The sequence below is a fragment of the Typopeltis vanoorti genome, chromosome 15, assembly GCF_054136105.1.
Source record: "Typopeltis vanoorti isolate ZY-2024b chromosome 15, IOZ_Tvanoo_1.0, whole genome shotgun sequence".
Classification (NCBI taxonomy): Eukaryota; Metazoa; Arthropoda; class Arachnida; order Uropygi; family Thelyphonidae; genus Typopeltis; species Typopeltis vanoorti.
Window position 1 is genome coordinate 42,531,686 of NC_143563.1, and position 13,240 is coordinate 42,544,925.

The 13,240-nt window shown below is 32.8% G+C and overlaps 1 protein-coding gene across 1 annotated transcript in view; it reads right to left on the minus strand.

The window, feature by feature from the left end:
• The window catches only part of LOC150098700 (uncharacterized), a 121,636-nt gene extending 110,061 nt beyond the window's left edge, over positions 1 to 11,575 (minus strand). The window contains exons 1-4 of the mRNA XM_090405737.1: positions 11,427 to 11,575; positions 10,569 to 10,843; positions 10,190 to 10,336; positions 9,620 to 9,728 (exon numbers count right to left, since the gene is read on the minus strand). Coding sequence (XP_090261863.1) covers positions 9,620 to 9,728; positions 10,190 to 10,336; positions 10,569 to 10,843; positions 11,427 to 11,532 — 637 coding nt within the window. The 5' untranslated portion in view covers positions 11,533 to 11,575. The remainder of the gene's footprint in view (positions 1 to 9,619; positions 9,729 to 10,189; positions 10,337 to 10,568; positions 10,844 to 11,426) is intronic.
• Positions 11,576 to 13,240: the final 1,665 nt, after the last annotated feature.

Here is a 13,240-nt window from a genome sequence, read left to right on the forward strand (position 1 = left end):
ATGCTGTCTTTCCGTTAGCTCTTTATCGCAGTTTTTAATTTCTCTTACGGTCTGTAATACACCTTCTACCGAGTTTTTATTAAATTTAATAAATTCCTCATATTGGTTGAATTTTTCTGTAATTTGTGCGGTATGTTTTTTAAATAGTTCTCCAACAAAATCGATTAAACAGTCTTTTAGGTTTTGTAATCTATTTTCAAGTAATGCATTTAAAGATGGCTCACCTGGGTTTCCGTTGTTGTTTTCTTTGTTTTGCGGTTGTTTTCTGCATGTGCTGTTTTCCGCCTGCGGTCGAAGGCGACATTCCTTTGTTGTCTCTGCAATGGGGACACGTCCACTCGTCACGATTCTTGTTTGATTTTCTCTGCCAAGTAGACTCAGACAATCCTGAACATAGAAAATGCATGTTTCTCTGGCAGTTCCTACGTGTGATGTAGTTTTCTTCCCCCGTTAGGTCTTCTTGGCATTTGTAGCACTTCATATTTCTTGTTTGACGATCTTGCTGTAATTTCTAATATGGCGACTTCCTTTGTTCTCTCCTCGCGTAGTTGACCAGCGTATACTTCGAACTTTGAATACTTATATTTTACTTATTACTTAACAGATACTTACATTTTTACATCAATATGTTCGTCTTGAGGAACGGAATTCACTGGTGTACTTTAAATTTTAATTCACAAGAAAATATCTACTTTGCAACTTAAAATATGGGAGCATCGAAATAGCGTGCTTGCGACCGCTTGCTGCTAAAGCGCCCTCCATAATAATAATAATAATAATAATAATAACGCCAATAATAATAATAATAATAATAATAATAATAATAATAATAATAACGCCAATAATAATAATAATAATAATAATAATAATAATAATAATAATAATAATAATAATAATAATAACGCCAATAATAATAATAATAATAATAATAATAATAATAATAATAATAATAATAATAATAATAATAATAATAATAATAATAATAATAAAAGTCTATAGAATATTTTAGATGTCATTAAATGTGCAGTGTTATATTGAATGACATTTATAATCAATAACATTTTAATTGTATTTCTGCTTCTTCTTGTCGGAAAAATGCACTTGATTCCATAATGATGAAATGTGTAAATCGTCTGCCTACTAATTTCAAAGCTAATAATAACCTCTTTTTTTTTTTTTTCATTTCCTATCAGGAAAATAACTGAAATTCTCGTGGAGGAAATTAAGTTATTTTGAAAGTATTGTTAATTTCGTGCCCTCGAAAAATTCCTCAGAAGATCGTTTATTTTTCTTTATGATTGTGATTCACTTGCATGTAGTACACTGTTGAGATAATTAAAAAAATATTTTTTATCATATAATTTAATATCACAATGTTATGTTGTTAGAAAGGGATTAATCAAATGCTTTGAAGTTATATACTTTACTGCATTTAATAATCAGAACACGAATTCCAGAACTGTTGTATTAAAATGAAATTTTCAAGTTAGCATTAAATATTAATGAATGACAATTTTATTCATCGATTTTTTTTATTCGTAGAGTGGACGGGATAAGACGTTTTTCTATTTTTTTTTAAAGTTAATGTTTAAGATTAATTAGTTTTCAGGAATTACTACATCTGCTAAACATACCTAAATAAAAAAAAGCTTCCTCCAGAAACTATTTTTTTATTTCGCAAGTTGGCAAACCGAACAGAATTATGGTACCAAAAGACAAGGATGCTTGGCAGCTCGTGGGCTTTTAAGGGCGTGTTAAGTGCCGAGGATTATTATTATTATATAACATAAAATATTGTAGGCTATAAATATTCTCTCTGTGTGTAGGCAGGTGTCGGGCGTTATCAGCAAGTGCGAACAGTGCAAGTTGTATCAAATATAGACATTTGAACAACAGCAGACAAATGTTGAGGCGGCATGATTCAGTATTAAAAAATACTCCTGTGTTTTTAATGCTGAATGCCGGATGTCATCCTAAGGAGTTTTAACATCATTCTTTGCCATATGATTAAGAATCAATACAATACTACTTACACCAAAATGGTCTCTTTCCTCCTGTTTGTACGAAAAATTTTCCTCCTTTGGCGTTATTGCTAGATAAGTAAGAAGTCTCGTTAGCTCGAATACCCATAATAGCACATCGATTTTTATTATTGCATTCCAAGCAGTTTCCTTTCAAATATGATTCCCAATCACTACATTCATATGCAACTGGAGCGGGTTGTTTGAAGTTAATCGAATAAGTGAAAAAATCTACCGAACGTTGATGGTTGCAACCCACAAATCGACGTACAACTGTAAATAAATGGAGAATAAAAATAATGGTTTAATTTATATGGAAATCATAGACATTATGAAATAGTAAAATTTTATGATATTGGTATTCACAAATAATAATTTTTTTTTTAAACGTAGCACTTGGTATTTATACTTATAAGTTTGTGTTGCAGCCATTCTTTTTAAAGATTATTTTACTTGTTTTACACCACAGCTTAGAATAAATGAAAGGACATTTAATACCAGACTTTTCGAAATCTGGAAGGTTCGCACCGTCTTAAACAGTGGCGACTCATGGCTTGAAGTCGTGTGGGTGCTGCAACTTTCGAAATACACATACACACTGTAAGTACAGTGTATATGTGTTTGGATAAAATATCAAAATTATGGTTAAAAATTAAAAAAAAAAATTAAACGTGAAAAAATATTGTTGTTTATTATCGATAAAATTATACAGTTTGGGATAATTCAAAATTACTTAAAAATGAAATCCATTATTATAACCTCATTAATGTTCTAAAATAAAAACTATAACAAATGTTATGTCTTTAATTGTAATGTCCAAATATTTAAAGAGACGGAGTAAACACGTAAGCACTACGAACACTCTACTACTGGCTCAAACTGCATATAAACAACATTGGAACTGCGCGACGGACAGTGCCGTATTACGCTAATAGCTCGCTATGATGTGCATATGTTTGCGCGCGTAGCAATATGACACTGTAGTAAACACAGTGCTGCTAGCGTCCTTCGCCCTCCTAAGTGCTACAAGATGGATTTTTATTATTTTTTATACAAAATAAGAGAATTGCATAGGATTGTTCTACTCTTTAATCTTTCCAATACACCTCACTATGGTAAGATAGTGAACGAGAGATTTGAGCCAAGCTTGTTGGTTGTGTGTACTACCAGAAGCAGAGCCGCGCCAATTCGAGGGTGCACCGCACCCGGGCGACAACATTGATAAGACATGTAACTTTTGGTTTGCATAAATTGTTATTTTATTTATTGTAGTAAATGCTACATGCAATTTCTTTTAGTTATTTTTTTAAGGGGCGGCTGATAAAAGTTTGCACTCGGGCAGCAAATACCCTTGGTGCGTTCCTGACCAGAAGGTCCATTCTTGGCATGAATGTCACCTCACTATGGCCAACTAACATAGGAGATATCGAGACGAGGTTATCAGCCTGTCACAAGATAAAATTGTCTTGCTAAAGGAAATAATGAAGATTGCTAATACGGAAAACCGATGGACTGGACAAGGAAATCAAAAACTTGGAATCGATATAATTTGAAAATAGCTATATTTTTAATGTAAGATTAAATCAAAAATAAAATGAACTAATTAAAGATATTAACGAAAGAAATATTAAAATAGTAGCATTATCTGAAACTGAAAATACATACTCTTATTTATACTCTTATTAGTAAATAAGAGTATAAATAAGAGTATGTTTATACCAGTAGCGGCCCGTACATAAGCACTGCGACACTGCAGCACCCCAAAGAAAAAATAAATGAAAAAATTAAACTTTGTTTGTGTTTATAAATAATAACAATGCTTACAACATCATATAAATGCAGTACAACATGTTAAAGGTTACAGCTTATGTTTTGACATGGATTGAATAGTTAATAATTGGAATTGTTCGATTAACGCTTTAGATTACGAAACAAATACACTGCGATCTAACGAGTGTCGGAATTATCACGAGCGACCAATCGCAGCCAGACTCGCCGATATTCGTTTGCGCTTGTGATTGCAGGTTACAAGGTCATTCCGACACTGCTTGGTTGGGCAGTGTATCGTATGCTTGCGTTATTTCTGTGAGATACGAAACTTATCATTGGTGTTTGTTCGTGGTGAGGGTGAGATATTTTTAATAAAGCCATTTTTAATATGTAAATTTATTTATTATTTTATTTAAATATTAATTATTTATTATTTAAATTTTTTTTATTGTTTAAAAAAAATTATATTTTGTATATGCAGCATCCCCCCCCACTTAAAATTTTCACCGGCAGCCACTCACTTACATAATTCAGTTTTCTTTGGTTTTTCTAATTAATCTTCAAAGATTTTGTTACTGATTTAATATTAATTCGATTTTACAAACAGAAAGCCTTTTTAGAAATAGAAATAGGAAAAAAATGACTATAGAATAGGCAAAATATAGAATGTGTTGTTAATATATGAAAAAACAGAAATAATTTAATTTAACTAAACTATTAAAAAAAGTTTCTAAAAAAAAAAAATGCCAGACGAATAGAAAAAAATATTACAGTGCCAATTTCTAATATTAATCTCTCTGTAATTTTTGTAATTTTAGAAGTATTAATACTTCTAAAATTAATCTATTATCAACCACCACATTGAAAACTTGTACAAAAATGATTCAAGAAATTATAAATGAATATAAATGATAGTTTTATAAATGAATTACAAATCGATTGCATTTAAGTTAGAAAAAGAAGGTTATTGTTTTACAATTAAGTGCAAAGAAGTTATTTTTGTAAATAAAACAAATTACTTTTGTAAACAAAACAGAATGTTGTTTATAAACAACATACTATTATTAATGATAAATATCGAACAGTATGCCATCTTAGTTGTTGATTGCTGGTCAGTTTGAGTTATTAATATTCCGCGGATGTATTTGTTTATGAAAAGCAATTGTTTGCTAACGTCAAATCGATATGTTGCTATTGGAACTGTTAGATCACCAGAAGGCAATGAGTTGTAATATTTACAGCGTTTTCTCCTAGAAAGAGAGGGATCACTTCGGTTATATCACTACTCATATTTCAGAATTAATAAGTTAGCTTAGTTACATTACATTTTCTTTATGTGTTGGCTTATCGAAATACGTGCATTTATTTATTTGTTTATCTGTTTATCTATTTCTTTCATTTATATGCATTGTGAAAAAGTGCTTGCCGTTCTTGCAATATATATATGATTGTCATTAATTCATATCTCGAAGTTTCTGGAACAGAAAACGACGTAGACATTGACATGTGCTTAGGCTTGTGAATAATTAATTTTAGGTAATAAATTCTTTATTTCCATTCCAGTGTCTACATAGCTTTCTGTTCCAGAAACGTCGACATGAATAATAGCAACAATTACAGAAATTTAGCATGGAAATACACTTGGTCATCGACTTACGACCGACTTCCGTTTTCTGGCTAACAGGGCGTAAAAAGAAAGATCTTTTTATCATCCTTAAAGATGATAAAAAGATCTTTCTAATCTTTTTATCATCTTTATAATTTATTTTTATAATCTTTTAAATTTATAATTATGTATATTGTACTTAATGTGAAAAATAATTTTCGTACTGTACTGTAAACACAAAAATACAATCTAAAATTAATGTAAAAATTAATACAAATGAAATTTACAAAATCAATTTGTAATCTTTGCTTGTGCTGGGTTGTGGATCGTCAGGGTCATGTTCTTGGGTTGAGGTAGGAGATGTTCTCTTGATGACGAACATGCTGAACTTTGTTTGAACAGTTTGTTTCTTTTTTTCTTCATATAGCTCACGATAACAACGCACAACATCTTGAATGATTCGTTCAACCTTTGTGAATCGTTCGACATTACGGTCCATTGCTTCGAAACTGGCGAGATCTTTATTCAGTTGCAAAAAAGAATCTGATAAACTCTTTGCAGTGAATTTCTTTTCTGGCTCCTCTTCTTCTTTCTCTTCTTCCTCTCTCGGTTTTTCTTCTGACACTCCTGTGCTTCCAATTCAATCAAATCTTCATCCGAAAGTTCTTTTATTTCACAATCTAGCAACTCCTCTCCGTCTTCTATTTCACATTCTAATTTAAGATTTTTTGCAAGTTTAACTATTTTTTCTGTAATCACTTCCAGTTCCTCTCCTTTTTCAAATCCTTCAAATGTATTCGCATAACATTTTAGACACTTTTTCCAAATTCCGGACATACAATTCTTTGTTACACATTCCCATGCGGTCGAAATATTCTTAATACACTGAAGAATGCTGTACTGCTTCCAAAAGTCTCGATAAATCAGTATCAGAATCTATCACTTCGATGGCTTGCGCGAATGTCGTTCTGAGGTAGTGAGCCTTGAATGCTGAAATAGAACCCTGATCCATGGGTTGAATGAGAGCGGTTGTGTTAGGTGGCATAAAAACCACTCTAACATCATGTTGAAGGTGGTCCACATGAGGAAGGTGGCCAGGGGCATTGTCCATAATCAATAAAATCTTGAAAGGGACACCTCTCTCCGCACAATATTCACGAGCCTGGAAAATAAAGCAGTTCCTGAACCAGTCTTCGAACAGTTCTCGAGTCATCCAACCTTTAGGGTTTGAACGGTAGTAAACGGGCAGTGTGTGCTTGTTGATGTGCTTGAATGCACGAGGGTTTTCTGAACGATAAATGAGAAAAGGCTTCAGCTTAAAACCCGCGGCATTCCCACCAAGTAACAAAGTCAACCGATCCTTAAAAGCTTTGAATCCTGGCATCCTTTTTGCTTCTTGGTACGTACGTACGATTAGGCAATGCGTTTCCATTGCAAGCCGGTTTCATCTACGTTAAATATTTGTTCCGGTAGATAACTTTCTTCTTTGATTAAAGAGTCGAAACTAACAACGAATTTTTGGGCTTCATCTTCATCTGCACTTCCTGCTTCTCCTGTGACACGTACATTATGCAAAACGCTTAAACCATTCAGTACTAGCCTGAAAATCTTCTGCGTAATCGTCTCCGACGCTTGATTTTAAACTCTGAAACAGACTTCTAGCCTTCGCTTGCACTATGCAAAGGCTCATGGGTGAATTTTTCTGTATCAAATCTTCCATCCACATAAACAACAATTTCTCCATGTCATGGATGGGTTGTAGGTGTTTGGTTAAAATTGTAGACTTCATAGGTGCGGAACCTTTCACAGCTTCCTGAATTCTTTCTGTCCTTAAGTATCGTCGATACCGTGGAATGTGATAACTTCAACTCACGTGCTATCATATTCACTTTCTTTCCGCCTTCATACTTTTGGATAATTTTCATTTTACACTCTAAATCAATAGTTTTCCTCGACTTCTTAGCTGGCGTATCTGTAGATGAAGGCATTTTCCTTTTACTAGACATTTTACGGGTGGTATTTCAGTAGAATTTTAATTAAATACACCACACGCAGCAGATGCTTGAAAGCGACTGAGTGTATGTGAGAGATAGGTATTGTACGCGGGTTATCGTACGATAACTATGGTATCCCATAGTTATCGTACGCGCAGCTGCCTGATTTATTATTAATTTTTTTTTTTTTTTTTTTTTTTTTTTTTTTTTTTTTTTTGTGGTCGTAAGTGCGGACGGTCGTAAGTCGACGACCAGGTGTATATGATTTGTAACCGAGAATGTACAAATGTTGTTCATGGGAAGTTTTCTTTACCGTATTAAAATATTTAAAAAATGCGTACGTATTATTTCAATTACAGTTTTACTTTTAAGACGCTTGAGAAGTTGAAGTTAAATCGAAGAAGATTTGGAAACCGTGTAAACGGTGTATAAAACAAACTTACTTTTCTATTAAATAAACTTTTAAAAAAAAAAAAAATTACCAAACGACTTACCGTCACCAATTCCTTTTACCAAGAGTGCGTCTTTAATATCGTTTTCACATCCTGGCTGACTTCTTCCACGGTTTGGATAAAAATCCACATGCCCCACAGGAGATTCCATACCAAAACCTAATAAATAAAGAGAAAAAAAATCAACGATACAAATATTCAGTGATTTAATCAAGCATTTAGCTCATACATATTAAATTACAAACTATCGTAGGTTGTTAGAAGTTCTCCATTCCCTGTTCAGCGGATATGTTAATGGTGACCAATAAATGGTGACTTAGAAGTTCTAGGACATCATGAACACTCAGGTGAATGCAATTACAGTGAGAACAGTAATAGATTTAAACTTTTTCAGCAAACTAATGTCAGTTTACTGGCTGATATTAGTTTGGTTACTCTTTAGTAACCTTTCAACAGCTTCATTGGACAACTAGATTTTTTGGTTAACTTTTAGCATCAAAACGAACTGATTTTGGGGAATCTTCGTAAAATTTTAGTATAGTATGGGTCATTCTTAGGATTCTGGTAAACTAGTTTTTAGGATAAATTGTTTCTTGCTTATTTTGTTGTTTATATTCGAAGTAATTACGTCACTCCATACCACTGGCATATGCCACTATTGGGAAAGATAAATGAGGAATCGAAGTTAAACAGCATACTTGGCATTATAGTATTTAATATTGCAAGGAAATCTTTAAATAAATACAAAAACTTGCCAAATAAAAAGATGGATTTTGCGTCGGAATGAATTGCATCAACAAAGCGAGCATCTGTAGGATCCACACGAACTGATGGAGGCATTCCTTCAAAGTAAGGTCCAGCAGGATCAAGAGCTAAAGGTAAACAAAAAGTAAAAATTCTTATAAATATAAGTAATTACATATAGTATTTAAAATTCAGATAGTTAATGCCATAAAGACCAAGCCTTCATACTACTCTTGTCTATTCATGTCTACTCATGTCAGTAGTATGAAGACCAAGCCTACTCCTAGTACTCCTTGACTTCTTCATTTTTCACTATATATAGAGGGGGGGGGGGGACGATGTTGCTATTTGCTATATTGGTAAGGCCTGACTTTGTTCTATGAGCATTCAAAATTGAATTTTTAATATTATTTAATAGTATGTATTCATATCCCTAATTATCTTAAATTACAGGCCCTCCAACATAACATCGATTGGGCCGGCATTTGCTACGCCAGGAATGTCATACAGTCAATTTATAAAGCGCAATCTCCTTTCATATCATCTACGTTGAAATGGCATTTATTTGTAGTAGCGCTAGTTTTTTTGAAACTTTTTTTTTTATAAATCATTCATGGCTATCGAAGCAGCATATATAATAACAAAAGATGCTTCTGCACTTGAAGAAACCGTAGCTAAGAAGATGAGATATTCAACAGTAAAAGCAAAGACTCATCAAGGGAGTGCATCTACTCTACACCTTTTCTCTCGCTACTCCACCAACCTTCATCATCTAACACCAACGCCATCTACTACCACTAGTACTTTCACAGATAATCACAAACATCCATGCCCACGACGAGATTCGAACCCGCAACCTTTTTGGCTAGAGAGCGGATTCGTTAACCATTAGGCCAAACAGGCAGGCCGAAATCATAAACAAATGAATAAACTGAAACTAGAATACGACAATATCTCTTAAAAGTTATCTAAGAAAGCTTTGAATTATTAAATTACTTAGATCCAGAGAAATAACATATACTGAAATCTTACCTGTGATTCGTCCCAAATTCTTCAGACGTTCGCCAGCATATCCAGCAATATGAGCGCCAAGGCTATGACCAATGAGATGACACATCTCCTCTTTAACACCAAGAAGTTCCTGCAAGAGGAGGGAGGGATTACATACAAGAAACATTCGCGTATACATTGGCAATATTATGCATATATTAACTCTTTTGGGCGATGAAATTTATTTCCCACCTAAAGACAGTCACAAACATCCATGCCCATGGTGGAATTCGAACGCGTAGTCTGTTGGTTGGAGAGCAGGTATGTACAGTTTTCAGGAGAAGCGCCTTCCATCTAGATATAAAACTAGTTTATGCATTCACCTGGAAATCCCTTAGAGTCATCGTAGTCTAGCGGACACTCTTTCGTGACGAGCTGTTTTCAAAATTAAAATCCAATAGGAAATTCATAAAATAAGAAATCATTCTAAGTTTGGAATGCATCACTGTAAATGATCAAAAACCGTTGAAATGGTGCAGATAAGAATTTTAAAAAAACATGCAAAGTTCTCAAAATTCATATACGATGAGAGTAATAATCCAGTAGTCTCACCTTCAATTTATTTATTAATTGGGCTATCTCAGCGCCAACGACCCGAGTATTGGCAGTTGCTTGATAATATGGAAATAAATTTCCTTTGCTCCAGTCTACAAGAACGATGTTTTGAGGGTGGTTCAACAGGAGTTCGTTTTTGATTTCCTGGAATTTTTTTAGAAAAACTATTAATATATCTTGTTTGTCAAATCACAATAAGAGATATAAATTATTTCAAGCGTCAAAAATAAATATAAAATTGTTTAATACGAGCCAAAATCATGAAATTTATGAGTGTTTTATTCATTACCTATGAAGTAAATAAAAAAAGTAGTATGTAGTAATGTAGAAGTATTATATTTCTTTGCTATATATTTAGGAACATTTTTCAACTTACCTGAATCCACGGTGCAAAATACTCGCGATCCATAAAGCCATGAATAATAAATCTTGTATACAGCATTGGATCTAAGGGGGACTCTGTGATACTCTCATTGTCGCATAATTTGATCACATGACCATCTTGGGGATTCTTTAAAGTGTACAAAGTGAATTTCGTCTTTATTTTTAGGCGATGGGATGGTTTCACATTTATTGGTCGTCGAGTAAGACTTTTGAAGTCATTGGTTATTGGAAAAGGTCCAATATCTTTTGTACATTCATCTCCGTTCTCTGAAAGTAAAATGAAAATTCAAATTCCAAAAAAAAAAAGTGTTTTGTTGGTATTTTGCTATTAAAATATCAGAAATGTTTCTCTGGCATATTTGGTTTCAGTATTTATAAATGCAGTATTTTTAAATTTTTATTTTCGATTATTTAAATTTAGTATCTAAAACGACAATGAAAATACAACAAAATACAACAAAAAATTGCTATTCAGTAATAGCGAAATATACTCAATTTTAAAGGTTGAATATATACCAATTACAAAGCAGAAAGAGTAAAACAAACATTTAAATTGCTATGACCGTAGAATTTAAATTTATAATAATAGCAGGTTAACAGTAAGAAAATAACCAAAATTAACTAAAGCATAATATAATATCCATTACAGAAATATTTTTTTAATAATTGCAGAGAAAATTCTCTTTTTATCAACTGATACATAATGTAATACCAAAATAGACACAATTTTGAAATATGCAATAATATCGTCTGCTCTTTTCAACTTGATCAAAAGATTCGCTTTAATATCTATTTTGAGCTGATCCTTTTGTAATATATTGGAAAACAGTTATCAAAAGTTTAAAGTTACCGGAAAACAGTTTTGGTGATTCAACTTTTGGTGTAGGAAGCGTCTTCGAATTCACTGCGATCAACAAAAAAGGCAGAATAGCTGAAGAGATGTGAATACTCTTCATGATGGTATGGGAAAGGTGGAAGCCCTATTAATTCGACATTTAATGCAAGCAGCTGCAATGTGAACTAGCCGTCAGGAATATTAGATATTTAACTCATTTGATAATAATGTATTTATATGTTTTCTTTGGTATATACAAGTAATGAAGATAAGATAAAAGATACCGGGAATTTTTCTGGTATGGATGTTGATTAAAACTCGCCTATGTTTCCAAGTCACACAAATATTAAAATATTATTTTGATTATTAATAGATTAGCCAAATAGTGTCAAATATCTGAAATAATATCAGTAGATCAATCCACAGCAGATAGCAAAACTAGCATTATCTACCTAGGAAGAGAAATTATGAGAAAGTTTGAAGGATGGTTTGGATGAAGTATTTGCTCGAGCTCTATTAAACAATATATTTTACCCTTGACTTTTGTTTATTGCAATTCAAATGTAGGCATTAGGCATTCGGATTTTTATCCAATTGACAGAAAGTATTAAACGATTGTATAGTAGAACTTTTATATTCTCACTCTAAAATAATGTACATTAAGACTATACATAAATTCGAATACAGATTTGATAAACAAAAGATACGGAGTTACTAAATAATAATAATAATTAATAATAATCATAGTAATAAAACAGAAAGAAATACTAAAACCAAAACCAAGTTTTTGGTTTTAGTTCACTATTTTGGTTGAGTGCTGGATGTTTTAACTATTTTAACTGTATCTACGATGTTTATTAATAGCGTTGGGCGTTTTTAATAGTGTAAACAAGTTGACATTTGTAATATTTTATTCTTTTGTAACTACAAAATGGATCCATCTCCAAGAAAGCGTTCCAAAATATGTATTCTTTCTCAGCACAAACATTCAGGACTCAAAGACAATTTGCCAATGAGTGTGGTGTTGGTTTGGATACTATTAATGTAAGAGGTTTAGGGAGACAGGCACCTTTTCTCCTGACAGAAAAGGAAAGCGTGAGCGAAAAGGGAAAAACTACACTTACTCGTTAAGAAACGCAAAATGAATCCAAGATTGTCTGTTGTAGACTTAAATAGAGACTTGGCAGCTAGTGGGATTGATGTTTCTGACGTGACAGTCCGAAGATTATTGGAAGCAGCGAGGACTGCCCACAGACCAAAAAAGAAACAATTGTTGCTTTTTGCAGAAGGCTATGAAGAAAAAGAGGCTCCAGTGGGCAAACGTGTACAAAGATTGGAGTGTTGAAAAGTGGAAGAAATTTCTATTCTTTGTCCAAGGAGTGCGAGTACTCCTTGGACAAAGGAGTACTCTGATCTACATACATGCAAAATGTTTAATATAAATATTCTTACACAATTCAGTGTATAGCTTGGAGGTCATGAGTAGCTGTGCATTCATATGTTACGAGTGATATTCCTCACTTTTTTTTGCTGTCAGTTTGGTTTAACACATGTTATGTAAAGGTTTATGATATTTGACAGTAAATTTTATCTGAGAGTTACCGCGACCTCCGATGTCAGTATAGTATGGTTTAGTTGTTGTTTTTTTAATTCTTTGTTCAATAATTTCTAGATTGTAACTGAAAATAATAAACCATCATGTATTACTGAAGAGAGCCAAAGGCTTATTTTTATCATTCATATTCTCTAAGAGATGTGCTTTACATTTATGGAAAATACGGAGGACAGTGCTCTGGAGCTTGCTCCACCTTTACTACGAATTGCCTATA